The sequence below is a fragment of the Poecilia reticulata genome, chromosome 18 (assembly GCF_904066995.2).
Source record: "Poecilia reticulata chromosome 18, P_reticulata-male-v2, whole genome shotgun sequence".
NCBI lineage: Eukaryota > Metazoa > Chordata > Actinopteri > Cyprinodontiformes > Poeciliidae > Poecilia > Poecilia reticulata.
In genome coordinates this window covers 20208781-20230949 of record NC_088847.1, presented here as the reverse complement: position 1 = coordinate 20230949, position 22169 = coordinate 20208781, and the positions used below count along the sequence as shown (strand labels likewise).

Genomic DNA, 22169 nt, shown 5'->3' with positions numbered 1-22169 from the left:
AAGGATGCTATCACAAGTTAACACGGTGGTTAAAGAAATACGGTAACAACTCAAAAGTCGTAGTACATAGCCCTACCCTAGTACATACGCAATTATCTGAACAAAATGTAATGTGAACCTGGTTTATATTTTTGGGACTTCTGTTTTAGATGATTCAAACAACTCTTAATGGTTCACAAAGCAATTAAGTCGTTAAATGATAAATATATTCAATAGACATTTGTTTAAAGACATAAGTATCAGCTTCACCTGAACATATGACACCAGCATCCTCTCCATGTCCACAGTTATGGTTCCCAAATCCTCGATGCTGACACTCTGTAAGTGAAACTTCATTTCCCAAACACGACACATCATCAAGCCAGATTTGTCCTGTTCCTTCACCAAAGGTAGCACTACTGGTAGCAGACAGTGCTGGTCCACAGCCCAACTCTCTACAGACCACCTCAGCATCTGTTAAGCTCCATCCATCATCACAGACTGTTCCCCAGACACTGTTGTGGTAGACTTCAACTCTTCCAGAACATCGTGTTCCTCCAGCACCAGCTAACCGGATATGCTCTAGAAGCAGAAGAAAAAACATAAAACAATATTTAGTTTGGATTTGAATTTCCTAAATCACAATCACAGTCAACACTAGCAAGTGAAAATGAGCTGAATGTTAACTGAAAAAAATAAGCAAAAAGTTATAAATAATGCAAAATGTGTTTAGACCTTCATTAGTGAACCAAATTGTTACATATGTACAAAAGGTAAAATGTATACCATTATCTATCCTACATTATTAATGAAAGTAGATGCTCTGTCATTAATGGTATTGAGGGAAATGTTGGAATTTAGTCTGATTCATCTGGTGTGTTTTCTCCCCTGTTATTCATAAGTTTTATATTTTCATCTCCAACCTTTGAGCATAATTTAGCCTTATTGGACATTTTTGTGAGCTAAACATTTATCAGCAACGTGGGAATTCAGTCTTAGTACACTCCTAAATCATTATTTTTTCATGCTATAATTTAGAATTTAATATGCACCTTCAAATACTTGTGACTCATTACAAAACATTTCAAAATCCTCAACATATAAAAATGTACTTTGGTCTCGAGAAATACGAAATACTCGTATGCATGTTTTGACGAATGGAGTTGCATGGATCAAAGAAGTGTGAACAGGCATTCTTTAGTTAGAGCAATGGTTAACCTCATTGTATTTTTCAGTACTCTGTTGGTTTTCAAAAGTAAACAGGTAGAATTAGCTATCTCATTGTGTACCGCATTTTCCCGCACCGGGCTATAAGCCGCAGATATCTCTGCCGCTCTAGGTTTTCCACAACGATGCAGCAGCAGCAAAGGGGGGCGGACACCCAAAATTTGAGCCACAACAGGTCAATTGAATATCACATTTACTTCGGTTGAAAAAAAAAAAAAAAGGTGCCAAGTTTAGATTTAACTAAACTTATTACGGCAGTTTCCGAAAGGTAACTGTAACAGTAAAAGTGTTGATCCTTGGTGTCTGCTACTAGTATGTACTAAATGAAAATAGGTGCTTTCTTCTTCTGTTTCTTCTTTAGATTTCAACGGCAGCTTGCATCCATTATTGTTGCAGTACTGCCATCTACTGGATCCTCATATCTACATCTCAAATTCTCATGATCCCAGTAAAAAAAATCTTCTTTTCCCCTCAATGCTATTTAACTGATCAACAACATTCTCAAATTTCAATTCCCTATTTTCCCCATTCACGTTTTAATGCGCGCTTTCTTCTTTTATTTCCAATTTTGACTTCCAATGATTTACTTCCTGCTAAAGAGCCCCCTGGTGGTTCCACATAAAATCCGCACCGGACTATAAACAGCATGGTTCAAAGCTTGGGAAAAAAGTAGTGGCTTATAGTCCAGAAAATATGGTAATATCAAAATTACAGCAACCCATCCAAAGAAATGATTAAAATGGTTGCAATATTGGAGCTGCACAGAGGTTTAGTTGGTATCACTGTTGCCTTGCAGCAAGAAGGTCCTGGGTTTCATTCCTGGCCTAGGGACTTTCTGCATGGAGTTTGCATGTTCTCCCTTTGCATGCATGTGTTATCTCCGGGTTCTCTGGTGTCCTCCCACAGTCCAAAGACAGACTGTCATGTTAATTGGTCTCTCTAAATTCTCCCAAGGTGTGAGTGTGTGTGTATGGCTGTTAATCTTGTCGACAGACTGGCGACCTGTCCAGGAGGTACCCCGCCTCTAGCACAGAACATATTTCATTACATATCTGTTAGTTTCACCTGAGCAGATGACACCAGCATCCTCTCCGTGTCCACAGTTATGGATCCCAAATCCTTGATGCTGACACTCTGCTAGTGAAGTTTCATTTCCCAAACACGACACATCATCAAGCCAGATTTGTCCTGTTCCTTCACCAAAGGTGGCATTAATGTTAGCAGACAGTGCTGTTCCACAGCCCAACTGTCTACAGACCACCTGAGCATCTGTTAAGCTCCATCCATCATCACAGACCGTTCCCCAGACACTGTTGTGGTAGACTTCAACTCTTCCAGAACATCGTGTTGATCCAGCACCAGCTAATCGGATACGCTCTTGAAGAAGAACAAACATAGAAAAATATTAACTCGGATTTGTTAACTTTTACATCTTCTAAAACATAAAAATCTTGTCACCTTCAAGATTTTTGATGGTGACATAAATGTTTTAGACACGTAGCACCGACAGACACAGCTATCTATTTGCTCTATCGTAGAAATATCTGACGAGGTAGCACATATAGTCAGAACACAAGGCCTGTCTGGATTAACAAATATCAAGCCTGTAAACCTGTGCAGTTTTTAGCAGTCAGTTTATGCTCCTAACATATTTGTCACAATATATTAGGACAAAACCCAATATTGTTTTTGGGTTTGGTTTCGTTTATTTCTGTTTTTCTGTTCCTCTTAGTTTATCAGGTATGCTCAAGTTCAGTTTTGTTTCATCATTATTCTTCATTATAGTTTCCTTATTTGAGTTTAAAGATTTTTATTAGACTCTGACACCGGTCATACAAGGACCTGAGAGCCTGTGCTAAAGGGCCCGGTACCTCATACTCCCGGAGAACCCCCAAAAGACCCCCGAGGGACAAGGTCCAACATCTTCTCCAAGTCCACAAAACACATGGAGACTGGTTGGGCAAACTCCCATGCACCCTCCAGGACCCTGCTGAGGGTGTAGAGCTGGTCCAGTGTTGCACAACCAGGACGAAAACCACACTGCTCTTTGTGAATCCAAAGTTCCACTATCCAACGGACCCTCCTCTCCAGGAGCCCTGAATAGATCTTACAAGGGAGGCTTAAGAGTGTGACCCTCCTGTAATTTGAGCACACTCTCCGGTCCCTCTTTTTGAACAAGGGGACCACCACCCACCCTGGATTGTCACCCCCACTGCCAATCCAGGGGAACTACCCCCAATGTCCATGTAATACTACAGAGTCGCGTCAGCAAACACAACCTTACAACATCCAGAGCCTTAAGGAACCCAGAACGAATCTCATCCACCCCAGGGGCCCTTCCACAGAGGAGCTTTTTAACCACCTCGGCGACCTCGTCCCCAAAGATTGGAGAACCCGAACCAGAGTCCCCAGGCTCAGTTTCCTCAATGGAAGGCATGTTGGTGGGATTGAGGACGTCTTTGAAGTATTCTGCCCACCCACCCACAATGTCCTGAGTCATGGTCAGCAGCACATCATCCCCACTATAAACAGTGTTATTGCTGCATGCTTCCCCCTCCTGAGATGCCGGATGGTGGACCAGAATGCCCTCACACTCATGCAGAAGTCTTTCTCAATGGCTTCTCCAAACTCCATCCATGTCCGAGTTTTTGTCTCAGCAACCACTCGTGCCAGATGCCGCTCCAGATGCCTGTGACTGTCAGCTACTACTGGACATCCATACGCCAAAAAGGCCCGATAGGACTTCTTTTTTAGCCTGACAGCATGCCTCACTGAAGGTGTCTACCAACGGGTTCGAGAGTTACTGCCATGACAGGTACTGACAACCTTGCAGCCACAGCTCTGATAAGCCGCAACAACAATGGAGGCACAGAACATGGTCCACTCAGACTTGATGTCCTCCATCTCCCAACATGTCAAAGATTGACTGGAGATGGGAGTAAAGCTCCGTCTCACATGGGACTCTGCTACACCTTACCAACAGACGCTCACAACATTTTGGCCTGACAGGTCTGACCAGGTTCCTCCCCCACCACCAGAAATAATTCACCACCAGGTAGTGGTCAGCTCCACATCCGAGTGTTCAAGACATACGGCCACAGATCCGATGAAATGATGACAAAGTCGATCATCAAGATGTCCTGGTGCCAAGTGCACACATGTATACCCTTATGCCTTAGCATGGCGTTCATTATGGACAATCCATGAAAAAGATTGATGTCCAACAACAGAGCGTTCCTCCCAAACATGCCACTGTCATATCCCACGTGAGCATTGAAGTCCCTCAGCAAAAGAAGGGAGTCTGTAGGAGGGGCACTTTCCAGTACCCACTCCAAGGAGTCCAAGACGGGTGTGTAATCTGAACTGCTGTTCAGCCTGAAAGCACAAAAAACAGTCAGAACCCGTCACCCCACCCATGGGTGGAGGGAGGCTACCCTCTCATTCACCATGGTAAACACGAACGTACAGACGGCGAGACAGGGGCTACTCTAGAATGGAAGTACGTCCAGCCCCTCTCAAGGAGACTGGTTCCAGAACCAGAGCCATGCGTCTAGGTGATACCGATTATTTCTAGTCGGATCCTCTCACTCTCACACACTAGCTCTGGCTCCTTCCCCACCAGAGAAGTTACATTCCACATCCCAAGAGCCGGTTTCATGTAACTGAGGATCGGACCGCCGGGGTCCCCTCCCTCGGCTGCCGCCCAACACACAATGCACCCGACCCCTTTGGCCTCTCTCACAGGTGGTGGGCCTGGGAGGGGGCCATGTCTCCTCTTCGGGTTGAGCCCGGCCAGGCTCCATGGGTAAGAGCCTGGCCACCAGGTGCTCGCCATCATGCCCCCTCCAGGCCTGGCTCCACAGTGGAGCACCCGTGACCCGCTTCCGGGCCAGAGAACACAAATCTAACGTTCTCATCCACCATAGGGGTCCTCAGGCTGCGCCTTGTCCCTTGGGGAGGACTGTGGGTGGTTCTCCGTACCGGGCCCTTTGATACAGTCTGTCAGGTCCTTGTATGACTGGTGTCAGAGTCTAATAAAAATGTAAGACTTTTCTGCCTTGGTGACTCTACCAGGGGCATGAATCCCCAGACAGCATAACTTCTTGGCACACTCAAACCTCTCCAGCACAATAAGGCAGCCCAAGGAGAGGGGCTGCCGCCTTAATGCCAAGAACATCAACGTGGCACCCTTCTTGTAAATTTCTTCTTGTAAAGTCGTCAGGTTGCCTACACTGATACAATATGTTGTTCAGGATTATCTCTCTTTACTACAAATAAGCTGAACATTTGTGGAAAGATGAGAAGTTTGTGGATTATTTTAATTATTGTGTGTTATAAAGCATGAATGGTTTTTAACCATGTCATTTCACATTGCAAAGTATACGTACACCGTTGTCTCTGAACTTAGACTTGAAAACTCTCCATAAGAAGAAACAACCTGTGGCCCAATGAAATAAGTTAACATTTATCCCTTATTAATTCTTGTCTTTTTTCAGCCAATCAAGCATATTTGTTTTTATTCCACAGCAATTTATTGACTTATGCATATTTCTACTTCCCTGCAGGCTGACTTGTTGTTCCTGAAAAAACAGAAATCCAAGGTTTCCTGCTAGAATTACGAGGAATGCCAGTATAATAAGAGTTGCATTTCAGAGTAGCAGAATGCTAACACAAGTTAACAGTGATTAAAGAAATACTGTAACAAGCCATAAAATTAATAATTATCTGAACAAAATGTTATGTGTCCCAAAAAAGTGGTTTACAGTTTTGGGACCAGTGTTTTAGATAACTTCAAACAACTCTCACTGGTGCTCAAAGAGATTAAGTGATAAATATTTTCTATAAAGACATTTGTTTGAGAAATAAATGTCAGCTTCACCTGTGCAGATGACACCAGCATCTTGCCAGTGTCCACAGTAATTGAACCCAAATCTTTGATGCTGACACTTTGTAAGTGAAGTTTCATTTCCCAAACACGACATGTCATCGAGCCAGATTTGTCCAGTTCCTTGACCGAAGAAAGCATAATTGGTAGCAACCAGCGCCGTCCCACAGTCCAACTCTCTACAGACCACTTCGGCATCTGTTAAGTCCCATCCATTATGACAGACTGTTCCCCAGACACCATTGTGGTAGACTTCAACTCTTCCAGAACATTGTGTTGATCCAGCACCAGCTAACCGGATCTGGTCTAGAAGCAGAAGAAGAAACAGAACAATATTTAGCAGCATGGACATAAATTTCCTAAAATACAAATTCACTCACCACTAACAAGAGAAAATGAGTCAAAAGAGTGCACTATTCAGTGAGCTGAGAAAAAACCACAAAAGGATTTAAACAAAAACTGTGTTTAGAGATTATTTGTTGAGCCAAATTGTTACATATGTACAAAAGATAAAATATATTCTGCTGTCATTCTTATTGTTTTGGTGTATGTTGGAATTTAGTCAGATTCATCTGCTGTGTCCCCCCTATTGTTCACAAGTTAGATTTTTTTCATCTCTTTTCTTGATCACAACTAAAGCAAACTACTAAATAATTGTATTTGACAAAACAATAAGACCTGGACTCCAGAAAGTAATTTTTTATTTGGGGACTTTTATTTTACTGATTCACACAACATTTAAACCTTGAAATAAATTCACTCACCACCAACAAGAGAAAATGAGTCAAAAGAGTGCACTATTCAGTTTGCTGAGAAAAGACCACAAAAAGATTTAACCAAAAACTGTGTTTAATTGTTGAATCAAATTGTTATATATATGTATAAAAGATAAAATACTGTATATTCTCCTGTCATTCTTATTGTTTTGGTGTATGTTGGAATTTATTCTGAATTATCTTCCATGTTCGACCCTATTGTTCACAAGCTAGATTTTTAATCTCTTTTCTTGATCCCAACAAAAGCAAACTACTAAATAATTGTACTTGACAGAATATGATCTGGAATCCAGAAAGTGATTTTCTATTTGGGGACTTTTACTGATTCACACAACATTTAAGCCTTTAAACAATATCTTTACTTCATTAAATATGTGTTAGTTTCACCTGAACAGACGACACCAGCATCTTTCCCATGTGTGCAGTTATGGATCCCAAATCCTTGATGCTGACACTCTGTAAGTGAATCTTCATTTCCCACACATGACACGTCATCAAGCCAGATTTGTCCTGTTCCTTCACCATAGGTGGCATTACTGGTAGTAGACAGCGCTGGTCCACAGTCCAGCTCTCTACAGACCACCTCAGCATCTGTTAAGCTCCATCCATCATCACAGACCGTTCCCCAGACACCATTGTGGTAGACTTCAACTCTTCCAGAACATTGTGTTGATCCAGAACCAGCTAACCGGATCTGGTCTTGAAGCAGAAGAATAAACATAAAACAATATTTAGTTTGAGTCTCCTAAAACACAAATCAATTCATCCTCATTTAAATAGAAAAAAACATGTTAATGTTTATGACAAAGTGGTTCAGTTTATGTTGACCACTTGTCCCTTATTTCTTCTCATTCACTTACTTTCTATATTTGGTTATAATGATTCATTTGAACATTGCAATTTTGCTTCACTTACTATCCCGGGTTTGTTTGTGTTAGCATTATGTTGCAGTGTCTATTTATGAATGTTTAGGTTAAATTTACTATTTCTGGATTATGGGTTGAATTTGTTTCAAGGTATATTTAAGGTATTTATTTTTCTTTATACTCAACATCATTTGTCCTTGTACAGTCATGGCCAAAAGTTTTGAGAATGATTTAAATGTTAATATTTACAAAGTCTACTGCTTCAGTTTTTATAATGGCAATTTGCATATACTCCAGAATGTTATAAAGACAAATCTAGCAAGTGAAAATTTTGTCGAAAGATTACACTGATCAGTGAAATGAAAAAAAAAACTTAAAAATTTGAAAAAGCAAAATGTGTTTAGTTTCATTATTGAACCAAATTGTTACATATGTACAAAAAGTAAAATGTATACTGTTGTATATTCAACATTAATGAAAACAGCTGCTCTGCCATTATTAGTATTTTTGACTATGTTGTTGTAAATGAGTCTGATTCATCTGCTGTGTTTTCTCTACTGTTATTCTCAAGTTTTATATTTTCATTTCCAACCGTTGAGCATAATTTAGCCTTGTTGGATATTTCTGCATGGGGTGGCTTAAGACTTACCAGCAATTTGGTGATTCAGTCTAATTACATTCACAATTTATTTATTTTTTATGCTGCAATTTAGGATTTAAATATATATGCATATTTTAATACATGTGACTTATTACATTTCTGTGGTGTTTTAGGTTTTCTAAAGCTTTATCTGTCCGAAACATTTCAAAATCCTCAACATATCAAGATGTACTTCAGTCTAGAGAAATATCATGTTTTTGACGAATGGAGTTACGTGGATCAAAGAAGAGTGAACAGGTATTCTGTAGGCCAGTGGTTCCCAAACTTTTTGTCCTGCGCCCCCCCAGGGGTTTCCAAACATTTTCTGGGCCCCCACTATTGATTACAAATAGCTGTGTGGTTGAACGACGTGTGTTTGCGGGGGGATCGACTTTTAGGGGGGCAAAATGAATCTATGTAGCTGAACATAGACAACAACATAACCTACAAGCTACTTGTTAACAAGCTTAAGGTGCTGTATTGATATTAGCTAGTCATCATTTAGCTATCATTACCTGCATCCAACAGCTTTACTCAACTCAGTCGGTTAGTTTGGGGGAATAAACTGTGAAAAGTTCTTCTTCTTCTTCTTGGTTTTTATTGGCGGTTGGCAACAAACTTTCACTAGCATTACCGCCACTTACTGGTATGGAGTGTGGTTTGTGATGATCTATATACTTCACACCTAATCCCTATAATATTTCTGACTAAACATACACACTCACACACACACCTACTTATATAACGTTACTTTTATATAGCTTATATACCTCTCTTCCTTAATCTTTGCACATTCACAACTATCTTACTCTACTCAGATTCTATGAAATATCTTTATTTTTTTAAGAAACTGAATAATTATTTGAATATGTCTACTCCCCAAATCCCTCCTCAAAAAATCTGATAAATTAAATCTTTCTTTAATACCTTCACACTCTCTCAACATGCATCTTCTCTCATCTTCATATTTATAACACTCTAAAATAACATGCCCTATTGTTTCAAACTTCTCACAATAATCACACTTTCCAGTTTTATGCTTTTGTATTTTAAAAAGTGAATAATTAAGCCCTGTATGTCCAAACCTTAACCTTGTTATTATTCTTTCCTCCTTCCTGTTTCTTCTTCCCTTTCTTTTCCTTCCTACAAACTTTTGAATTTTATAAAACCATCTTCCTGTTAAACCTTCATCCCAGCTTCTCTGCCATATTTTCATCAGCTCCTCATTGATTTTACTTTTCACTTCAGATTTGCTTGTCCTAACAGTAAAACTAATAGGATTATGTTTGGCCTTCTTTGCCGTTTTATCAGCCCTCTCGTTACCTATTACCCCTATATGTCCTGGAACCCATACAAAAACGACTACTAACCCCATATTTTGTATTCTAAATAGAGTTTGATATATTTCTAATAAGATGTCCATCCTACAATCCATATTGTTATATGTTATGCTTATCAAAGCCGAGTTTGAATCGGAGCAAATTATTGCTTGCAGTGGTTTTACATCCTCTATCCATTGTAATGCCAATAGTATAGCTAACCATTCTCCTGTATAAATTGATAACCCATCCGTAATTCGCTTCCCTATTTACAAATTGAATTCTGGGATTGCAAATGCTATTCCTATTTTTCCGGCTTTTTTGATGCATCTGTAAGTTTGGACATGTCGATAATACTGATTTAAATGTGATTGCACTGAATATCTATCTACCACATTTGATTTGTCTTGTTTCTTTACCATTAATGATTTATCTACTATTGTTTCTGGTAGAATCCAGGGTGGTTTAATTGATATTGGATCTGTTTAACTAATTTCTAGAATATCCATTTTAAATTCCTTTATGTCCTTTTCAATTTTCCATCTATAACTTCTTTCTTTTCTTTTTCTCAACATGACTTTAAAATTTCCCGAGTTGGATGATCACATTTATTACCCATCAAATTTAACCAATAAATAATTCCTAGTTTAGTTCTCCTTAGATCTAATGGCATTTGTCCCGTTTCTATTTCTAATGCTGCTGTAGGTATTGTTTTGAATGCCCCAGTGCACAATCTTAATGCTTGATGTTGAATATTGTCTATAGTTATAATATAATATAGTTAAATTCCGTGAATGGATTTGACTACCTTACAAAATCCAAGAGCAGGTGAAGAAAACACTGAACCAACTATCAGAGTCTATAGAACATGGACAAAGGATGATATAAGGAGAGCAGTAGATGTAATGTTTTTTTTTTTAGTTTTTTTTAATCTCTCTCTTTCTCACTGATTATTTCTGTTTTTATTTTAATTATGTAAAGCACTTTGAAATGCCTTGCTGCTGAAATGTGCTATACAAATAAAATTTGATTTGATTTGATTTGATTTAATTTATCTAGATGAGTTTTAGCTGCTGAACTGTAAACTAAACAACCAAAATCAAAGTCAGATCTTATCATTCCTGTATAAAGCTGTTTTAACGATCGTCTGTCTGCCCCCATTCACTACCAGCCAAACACCTTAATATTTTCAACTTTCTCTTACATTTATCAACAATCTTTTGAATGTGAATATTCCATTTTAATTTTTCATCAAACCACAAACCTAAAAATTTTATACACTTTACCTGCTCTATTTTTTGATTATATGATTTAAATTCTATTACTTTGTTATTTTTTTTCTGAGAAAATATAATTACTTTTGTTTTATCCACTGGGAATTTAAATCCCCATTTCAGAGCCCACACCTCTATATCAATACTGACCTTTTGTAATTTCTATACTATAAACTCAATATTTTTCCCTCTTTTCCATATTGCTCCATCATCTGCAAAGAGTGAACAATCCATATCCTTTCCAATATTTTTGAATATGTCAATTATCATAAACGAAAACAATAATGGACTTATAATACTACCCTGTGGCGTTCCATTTTCCACTATATATTTATCTGAAACTATTTCTCCAATTCTTACCTGTAATTTCCTGTTTGTTAAAAAATCTTTAATCCATTCATATATTTTTCCTTTAATCCCCAATTTGTGTAACTTAATTAATAACCCCTCTACCAAATCATATCATATGCCTTTTCAATATCGAAAAATACTGCCACTACACTTTCTTTGTTACCTTGAGCTCTTCTAACTTCATGCTCAAGACATAATGTTGACTCATTGGTGCACTTCCCTTCACAAAAACCCCTTTGATAATTAAAAATATCAATTTTTATTTTAATAATACACTAATCTATCATTAATCATTTTTTTCCATTATTTTACATAAATTTGAAGTTAATCCTATTGGCCTAAAACTTTCTGGTTTTGAATGATCTTTTCCTGGTTTAGCTATTGGTACAATAATAGATTCCTTCCATAACTCTGGTAATTTTCCCTCCTCCCATATTTTATTGAATAATTGTAATATTATAGCTTTTGGCTTATCACTTAGTTGACTTATTCTATACCAAATTTTATCTTTACCTGGTGCTGTATTTTTTATTTTTTTAAGCACACAATTTAATTCCACTATGGTAAAATCAACATTCAAAAAATTATTTATTTCTTCGTCACTCTGTATTAAATTTTTATACTCAACAGTATTTTCTCTTCCTTTTCTTCCCTCTTTGCTAATGTTATTTGTGCTATGAATCTTACTAAATAATTTTGCCAATACCTCAGCTTTATCCTCATCTCTAATTATATCAACATTCTCTACTTTTAATACAGGATAGTCAAACTTGTTTTTCATACCATTCATTTTTTTAATTACTTTCCATATCTTTTCAATTTTTGTATCTCTCCCTATTGTATTACAAAAATTTCTCCAATAGTCTCACTTAGCTTTCTTTATAATCCTCCTTACTACCTGTGAAAAGTTCTTTGCGTTTTGCAGCCATGATTCTAACACACCTGCGTGTATTAGAAACCTCAGCAGGTCTCCTTCACTGCCGCACAGGTGTAAACCCAGTAGCTCTCATGTTTCGTTTAAAGGCAGCTTGGAAAAACAGGTTACCAAATGTTAACAACGGATTAAAGTTTCAACTACTGATAAAAGTGACAGAGGACACAGATATGGGAAGAGTGGAAGTCCCTACTGTATCAAATTGACATAGGAATAACAGAGTTGGCCGTTCTAAGGTAAAAACCCAGCGCATAGAGCGTTCATGTTGGGGTTTTCTTTGTTTGATTTTTTTCTTTTCAACCAGATGGCTTCCCGCGCCCCCCTGCAATGGCACGGCGCCCCAAAGTTTGGGAACCATTGCCTTAGGCAGAACAAAGGTAGGCCTCAATGTATTTTAAGCACACTATTGGGTTTTAAACAGGTAGAATTAGCCATCTTACTGTATGATATCAAACTTAAAGGAACCCATCCAAAAAATAAAACAATTAGGAAAGCAAAAGATTTTCTAAAAGGAAAGTGAGGACAGATTGGAAAAAGAAACGGTCAATTTTATTTTTATTTCATTTTCTTTCTTAAATTTGTGAAGTTAAAATAATCTAAGCAAATTTAGCTTAGGGACCCTTTATGTGTTGTTTTATTAAACCTTCAATTCCTTCACATATTTATTTTATCCTGACATATATTCTGACTATATAATTTAATTTAGAACCCCATATTGGGAAAATACTGACACAAGTTAACAGTGGTTATAATCTCTTAGTAAATGTATTTGAACAAAACAAGATGATCTGGAATTCAGAAGAGATTTATTATTTAGGGACTTTTACTTTACTGGACCCAGGGTCGCCATATAAGGGGGGAACGTTAGGACAATTCCAAGGGTTCCCACAATTTTTTTCCCATATAAATTGAAAAAAATGAAGACCTGTCAATTACAAAATTAATTATATTTTGTTTTCTAAAATTGTTTTCAGCAGAAAATATTAAATGTTACCCCTCAAAACCCAAAAAGCACACATTTGCTCTGAACACCCCCTGGATGAAATGGTTCATCCCTGCTTAGCGCTTCATGGTGACGGTGTTCAGCAGCAGTCAGCGCAAGACAAGAGCGACTGTGGCAGTTAGTGTGCTGCCAATAAAATGATAAAATCAGGTTTTCAAAAAAAATATAGAGAGAAATGGTAAGAGTATGTTAAGAAAATACATTTTAAATAATAAGCTAGTTTTAAAACTTAACATGTCTTGATTAAATTAGCCTAATAATAGTTTTAAAATTAATAACTTATTCTGGCCTATTGACCTTTGTTTTACTTGTAGTTACAGCAGATTCTTTTATCTGCCCTTTGTCTGTCTGGAAAACAAATCAGGAAAAAGTTCCAGCTTTTCACACTGATCTGTTAAAGCCATAAACCAGCAGGAGTTCAGGAGAAGCTCTGCTTCCACTTTATTTAGACAATGGGGCAAATGGCTTTAGGGAGAGGGTCAGAGACAGGTCCTGGTTAGATGAGCAAAGATATGCCTTATTTGAATAAATTAAATACAAGAATATAAAACTTTCTACACAGAGCAACAAATTAGATTTGCTCTTGCAATTCTCCAAAAACATCTTTGCTTTTTGATTGTCGTTTCCATCTTTTGTCTTTTTCTCTCTCTCAGGTAAATTCATGTGTCGTTTGTGCTCTGAGGTTTCTGATGTTTTGTGATGTGCTTTTCTGGTGATAGTATGCATCTGTCTTGAATAAATGCTGATTATTGTGATGCTGTTATCTCTGCGTGATCTCAGTCTTTGCGCACAGCATTTTCTGAATCTGGGCATAAGAGAGGATATAACGAGTCAAAAGGTTTTTAAAGTTCTAGAATTTTCCTCTCTTAATAAGAGTCAATTTGTAACCCAGTTTTTCTTTAATTTAATTTTTTGTCATGGTGCACAAGATTCCTGGCGCCACCCTTGACTAGACAACCCAACAATTAAGCCTTTAAAGTGTTTCATTAAAATATTTGTTAGTTTCACCTGTACAGACGACACCAGCATCTTTCCCATGTGTGCAGTTATGGATCCCAAATCCTTGATGATGACACTTTGTGAGTGAATCTTCATTTCCCAAACACGACACGTCATCAAGCCAGATTTGTCCTGTTCCTTCACCAAAGGTAGCATTACTGGTAGCAGACAGTGCTGTCCCACAGCCCATCTGTCTACAGACCACATGAGCATCTGTTAGGTCCCATCCATCACCACAGACTGTTCCCCAGACACCGTTGTGGTAGACTTCAACTCTTCCAGAACATTGTGTTGATCCATCACCAGCTAACCGGATACGCTCTAGAAGCAGAAGAAGAAACATAAAACAATATTTACCTTGATTTGAATTTCCTAAATTACAATAAAATTCAGTCAATGTTCCAATAAAATTATTTTCTATTTATAAAAAAACCCATTTTCTATAAAATGTTAACATATAAAACTACATTTTTCAAGAAAATGTTCTTTCCAGCAAGATAAAATGACTTAAATGGATACATTGATCAGTTATCTAAAAAGTTATAAACAATTCAAAATATATTTGGAGCTCCAATATTGAACCAAATTGTTACATATGTACAAAAAGTTAGATGTACAGGTTTGTCTGTCCCACATTAATGAAAGCAGCTGCTCTGTCATTAATAGTATTGAGGGGAAAGCTGGAATTTAGTCTGATTCATCTGCTGTTTTCTCTCCTGTTATTCATAAGGTTGATATTTTCATCTCCATCCTTTGAGCATAATTTAGCCTTGTTGGACATTTCTAGAATAACTAAATTGGTCTCTGTTGTGGGGTGGCTAAAAACATATCAGCAACTTGGTGATTCTGTCTTATTAAATTCATAAATCATTATTTTTTCATGCTGTAGTTTAGGATTTAAATGTGCATCTTTAAAGACTTGTAGCTCATAACATTTCTGTTGGCTCTTAGGTTTTCTAAAGACTTACCTCTCTGAAACATTTCAAAATTATGAACATAAGATGTGTTTCTGTCTAGAGAAATAGCCATGTGTTTGACTGATGGAGTTACATGGATCAGAGATATTTCTATGCTTTAATACTCCTGATCAGCTGATTGTAATTCAGCAAACACTTGTCAATTGAAATCTCCTGTGCTAAAGTAAGGTAACATCTAAAACATGCAGGCCAGTGTGCCTTGAGGACCAGGGTTAGGAAACACTGATCTAAACTAATTTAGCTCAGAGAGCACTTTCTCTGCTGTTTTAATAAACAGTGGATTCCTCCATAATATTTCTTTATCTACACCTATTATATTTCTTCAATGTGTATTTCATTTACAACATCAGAATTGTACAATATAACCAAAGTTAACATTGGTTAAAGACATTTTGTAACAACTAATGCAAACCTCTAAGTAATTGTGTTTGAACAAAACTTAAATGATCCTAAATCCAGATAGTGATTTTCTACTTCTGGACTTTTATTTTACTGGTTCACACAACCTTTAAGCCTTTGAACAATCAGTATATTTAATTAAAGATTTGTCAGTTTCACCTGAGCAGATGACACCAGCATCCCCCGAGTGTCCCCACCAGTATCCACAGCTATTGATCCCAAATCCTTGATGCCGACAGTGTGCAAGTGAAATTTCATTTCCCAAACACGACACGTAATCAAGCCAGATTTGTCCAGTTCCTTGACCAAAGCCAGTAAAATAGGGAGCACTCAGTGCTGGTCCACAGTCCAACTCTCTACAGACCACCTCAGCATCTGTTAAGTCCCATCCATAATGACAGACTGTTCCCCAGACACCGTCATGGTAGACTTCAACTCTTCCAGAACATCGTGTTGCTCCAGCACCAGCTAACCGGATATAGTCTAGAAGCAGAAGAAGAAACATTCACCAATATTTAGCTTGGATTTGAATTTTCTACATCACAATTACATTCAGTCACCACTAGCAAGATAAAATGACTTAAATGGATACACTGTTCAGTTATCTAAAAAGTTAGAAGCAATGCAAAATATGTTTGGAGCTCCATTATTGAACCAAATTGTTACATATGTACAAAAAGTAAGATGTACAGGTATGTCTATCCCACATTAATGAAAGTAGCTGCTCTGTCATTAATAGTATTGAGAGGAATGTTGGAATTTAGTCTGAGTCATCTGCTGTGTTTTCTCTCCTGTTATTCATAAGTTTGATATTTTCCTCTCCAACCTTTGAGCATAATTTAGCCGTGTTGGGCACTAATCAATAACTTGGTGATTTTGTCTTAGCACATTCCTAAATTATTATTCTTTCATGCTATAATTTAGAATTTAATTTGTGCCTTCAAATACTTGATTTGTTACAAAACATTTCAAAATCCTCAACATGTCAAGATGTACTTCACTCTAGAGAAAGTTATTTACTATTTGGGGACTTATATTTTACTGGTTCACAGAAAATTTAAGCCTTTAAACAATCAATATATTTAATTAAACATTTGTCAAGTTTCACCTGAGCAGATGACACCAGCATCTTTCCCATGTGCACAGTTATGGATCCCAAATCCTTGATGCTGACACTCTGCAAGTGAAGTTTCATTTCCCAAACACGACACGTCATCAAGCCAGATTTGTCCTGTTCCTTCACCAAAGGAGGCACTACTAGTAGCAGACAGTGCTGGTCCACAGCCCAACTGTCTACAGACCACATGAGCATCTGTTAAGCTCCATCCATCATCACAGACCGTTCCCCAGACGCCGTTGTGGTAGACTTCAACTCTTCCAGAACATCGTGTTGCTCCAGCACCAGCTAACCGGATACGCTCTTGAAGAAGAACAAACATAGAACAATGTTAACTCGGATTTGTTCACTTTTACATCTTCTACAACATAAAAATCAAAAATGTTTTAGACACGTAGCACCAACAGACGCAGCTACTGTATCTATTTGCTCTATGGTAGAAATATCTGACGAGGTAGCACATATAGTCAGAACACCAGGCCTGCCTGGATTAACAAATATCCAGCCTGTAAACCTGTGCAGTTTATGCTCCTAACATATTTGTTAGAATATATTCACCAAATCGTTTATTTGGACCCAATATTGTTTTTGGGTTTGGTTTTGTTTATTTCTGTCTTTCTGTTCCTCTTAGTTTATCAGGTATGCCCGAGTTCAGTTTTGTTTGATCATTTTTCATTAGTTTCCTGATTTGAGTTTACAGATTTTTATTAGACTCTGACACCGGTCATACAAGGACCTAAGAGCCCGTATCAAAGGGTCCGGTACCTCATTCTCCCAGAGAACCCCACACAAGACCCCCGAGGGACAAGGTCCAACGCCTTCTCCAAGTCCACAAAACACATGGAGACCGGTTGGGCAAATTCCCATGCACCCTCCAGGACCCTGCTGAGGGTGTAGAGCTGGTCCAGTGTTGCACAACCAGGACGAAAACCAAACTGCTCTTCCTGAATCCAAAGTTCGACTATCCAATGGACCCTCCTCCCCAGGACCACTGAATAGATCTTATAAGGGAGGCTTACGAGTGTGACCCCCCTGTAATTTGAGTACACTCTCCGGTCCCTCTTTTTGAACAGGGAACCACCACCCACCCTGGATTGGCATCCCCACTGCCAATCCAGGGAAACTACCCCCAATGTCCATGCAATATTGCAGAGTTGCGCCAGCAAACACAACCTTACAACATCCAGAGCCTTTAGAAACCCAGAACGAAACTCATCCACCCCAGTGGCCCTTCCACAGAGGAGCTTTCTAACCACCTCGGCGACCTCGTCCCCATAGATTGGAGAGCCCGACCCAGAGTCCCGAGGCTCAGTTTCCTCAATGGAAGGCATGTTGGTGGGATTTAGGACGTCTTTGAAGTATTCTGCCCACCCACCCACAATGTACTGAGTCGAGGTCAGCAACACACCATCCCCACTATAAACAGTGTTGTTGCTGCATGCGTCCCCCTCCTGAGATGCCGGATGGTGGACCAGAATGGCCTCACAGTCACGCAGAAGTCTTTCTCAATGGCTTCTCCAAATGCCATCCATGTCCGAGTTTTTGTCTCAGCAACCACTCGTTTCAGATGCCGCTTCGGCTGCCTGTGACCATCAGCTGCTTCTGGACTTCCACAGGCCAAAAAGGGCCGATAGGACTCCTTTTTCAGCCTGACAGCATGCCTCACCTAAGGTGTCTACCAACGGGTTCGAGGGTTGCCGCTGTGACATGTACCGACAACCTTGCGGCCACAGCTCCGATAAGCCGCATCAACAATGGAGGCACAGAACATGATCCACTCAGTCTTGATGTCCTCCATCACCCAACATGTCAAAGATCGGCTGGAGATGGGAGTAAAGCTCCGTCTCACATGGGACTCTGCTACACCTTCCCAACAGACCCTCACAACATTTGGGCCTCAAAGGGTTTCATGTAACTGAGGATCGGACCGCCAATGTCCACTCCCTCGGCTGTCGCCCAACACACAATGAACCTGACCACTTTGGCCTCTCTCACAGGTGGTGGTCCTGAGGGGAGCCATGTCTCCTCATCAGGTTGAGCCCGGCCTGGCTCCATGAGTAAGAGCCTGGCCACCAGGTGCTCGCCATTATACCCCCCTCCAGGCCTGGCTCCACAGTGGGGCACCGGTGACAGGCATCCGGCCGAGGGAACACCAAATCAAACGTTCTCATCCACCATAGGGGTCCTCAAGCTGTGCCTTGTCCCTCGGGGAGACCTGTGGGTGGTTCTCCGTACCAGGCCCTTTGATAAAGGATTTCATGTCCTTGTATGACTGGTGTCAGAGTCTAATAAAAATGTAGGACTTGTCTGCCTTGGTGACCCTACCAGGGGCATGCAGCCCTGACAGCATAAGTTCTAGGATCATTGGGACACTCAAACCTCTCCACCACAACAAGGCAGCCCAAGGAGAGGGTTGTCACCTTAATGTCAGGAACATTAAGGTACCACCCTTATAAAATCTTCTTGTAGAGTCCATCAGGTTGCTTCCACTGATACAAGATGTTTTGTTTAGGAATATGTCTCTTTACTACAAATAAGCTGAACATCTGAAGAAAGATGAGAAGTTTGTGGATTCTTTTAATTATTGTGTGTTATAAAGCATAAATGGTTTTTAACCATGTAATTTCACATTGCAAAGTATACGTACACCGTTGTCTCTGAACTTAGACTTGAAAACTCTCCATAAGAAGAAACAACCTGTGGCCCAATGAAATAAGTTAACATTTATCCCTTATTAATTCTTGTCTTTTTTCTTCCAATCAAGAGGATTTGTTTTTATTCCACAGCAATTTATTAAGTCTTGCATATTTCTACTTCCCTGCAGGCTGACTTGTTGTTCCTTAAAAAACAGAAATCCAAGGTTTCCTGCTAGAATTAACAGAAATGCCAGTATACTAAGAGTTGCATTTCAAAGTAGCAGAAAGCTAACACAAGTTAACATAGAGGTTAAAGAAATAGTGTAACAACCCATAACATTAATAATTATCTGAACAAAATGTTACGTGTCCCAAAAATGTGATTTACATTTTGGGACCAGTGTTTTAGATAACTTCAAACAACTCTCACTGGTGCTCAAAGAGGTTAAGTGATAAATATTTTCTGTAAAGACATTTATTTGAGAAATAAATGTCAGCTTCACCTGTGCAGATGACACCAGCATCTTGCCAGTGTCCACAGTAATTGAACCCAAATCTTTGATGCTGACACTTTGTAAGTGAAGTTTCATTTCCCAAACACGACATGTCATCGAGCCAGATTTGTCCAGTTCCTTCACCGAAGAAAGCATAATTGGTAGCAACCAGCGCCGTCCCACAGTCCAACTGTCTACAGACCACTTCGGCATCTGTTAAGTCCCATCCATTATCACAGACTGTTCCCCAGACACCATTGTGGTAGATTTCAACTCTTCCAGAACATTGTGTTGATCCAGCACCAGCTAACCGGATCTGGTCTGGAAGCAAAAGAAGAAACATAAAACAATATTTAGGTTGGATATACAATTCATAAAACACAAAATAAATTCACTCACCACCAACAAGAGAAAATGAGTCAAAAGAGTGCACTATTCAGTTTGCTGAGAAAAGACCACAAAAAGATTTAACCAAAAACTGTGTTTAATTGTTGAATCAAATTGTTATATATGTATAAAAGATAAAATACTGTATATTCTCCTGTCATTCTTATTGTTTTGGTGTATGTTGGAATTTATTCTGAATTATCTTCCATGTTCGACCCTATTGTTCACAAGCTAGATTTTTAATCTCTTTTCTTGATCACAACAAAAGCAAACTACTAAATAATTGTACTTGACAGAATATGATCTGGAATCCAGAAAGTGATTTTCTATTTGGGGACTTTTACTGATTCACACAACATTTAAGCCTTTAAACAATATCTTTACTTCATTAAATATGTGTTAGTTTCACCTGAACAGACGACACCAGCATCTTTCCCATGTGTGCAGTTATGGATCCCAAATCCTTGATGCTGACACTCTGTAAGTGAATCTTCATTTCCCACACATGACACGTCATCAAGCCAGATTTGTCCTGTTCCTTCACCATAGGTGGCATTACTGGTAGTAGACAGCGCTGGTCCACAGTCCAGCTCTCTACAGACCACCTCAGCATCTGTTAAGCTCCATCCATCATCACAGACCGTTCCCCAGACACCATTGTGGTAGACTTCAACTCTTCCAGAACATTGTGTTGATCCAGAACCAGCTAACCGGATCTGGTCTTGAAGCAGAAGAAGAAACATAAAACAATATTTAGTTTGAGTCTCCTAAAACACAAATCAATTCATCCTCATTTAAATAGAAAAAAACATGTTAATGTTTATGACAAAGTGGTTCAGTTTATGTTGACCACTTGTCCCTTATTTCTTCTCATTCACTTACTTTCTATATTTGGTTATAATGATTCATTTGAACATTGCAATTTTGCTTCACTTACTATCCCGGGTTTGTTTGTGTTAGCATTATGTTGCAGTGTCTATCTATGTATGTTTAGGTTAAATTTACTATTTCTGGATTATGGGTTGAATTTGTTTCAAGGTATATTTAAGGTATTTATTTTTCTTTATACTCAACATCATTTGTCCTTGTACAGTCATGGCCAAAAGTTTTGAGAATGATTTAAATGTTAATATTTACAAAGTCTACTGCTTCAGTTTTTATAATGGCAATTTGCATATACTCCAGAATGTTATAAAGACAAATCTAGCAAGTGAAAATTTTGTCGAAAGATTACACTGATCAGTGAAATGAAAAAAAAAACTTAAAAATTTGAAAAAGCAAAATGTGTTTAGTTTCATTATTGAACCAAATTGTTACATATGTACAAAAAGTAAAATGTATACTGTTGTATATTCAACATTAATGAAAACAGCTGCTGTGCCTTTATTAGTATTTTTGACTATTTTGTTGTAAGTGAGTCTGTGTTTTCTCAACTGTTATTGTCAAGTTTTATATTTTCATTTCCAACCGTTGAGCATAATTTAGCCTTGTTGGATATTTCTGCATGGGGTGGCTTAAGACTTACCAGTAATTTGGTGATTCAGTCTCATTACATTTGCAATTTATTTATTTTTTTATGCTGCAATTTAGGATTTAAATATATATGCATATCTTAATACATGTGACTCATTACATTTCTGTGGTGTTTTAGGTTTTCTAAAGCTTTAACTGTCCAAAACATTTCAAAACCCTCAACATATCAAGATGTACTTCAGTCTAGAGAAATATCATGTTTTTGACGAATGGAGTTACGTGGATCAAAGAAGTGTGAACAGGTATTCTTTAAGTAGAACAAAGGTAAGTCTCAATGTATTTTTCAGCACACTATTGGTTTTTAAAAAAGTAGAATTAGCCATCTTATTGTATGATATCTAACTTAAAGGAACCCATCCAAAAAATAAAACAA

The 22169-nt window shown here is 38.4% G+C and overlaps 1 protein-coding gene across 1 annotated transcript in view; it reads right to left on the bottom strand.

Annotated features, from left to right (window-relative positions):
• Positions 1-22169, bottom strand: part of LOC103480546 (scavenger receptor cysteine-rich type 1 protein M160-like) — a 53916-nt gene that overhangs the window by 30442 nt on the left and 1305 nt on the right. Inside the window, 9 exon segments of the mRNA XM_081599983.1 lie at positions 250-561; positions 2272-2583; positions 6086-6397; positions 7255-7566; positions 14263-14574; positions 15789-16112; positions 16738-17049; positions 19886-20197; positions 20673-20984. Coding sequence (XP_081456109.1) covers positions 250-561; positions 2272-2583; positions 6086-6397; positions 7255-7566; positions 14263-14574; positions 15789-16112; positions 16738-17049; positions 19886-20197; positions 20673-20984 — 2820 coding nt within the window.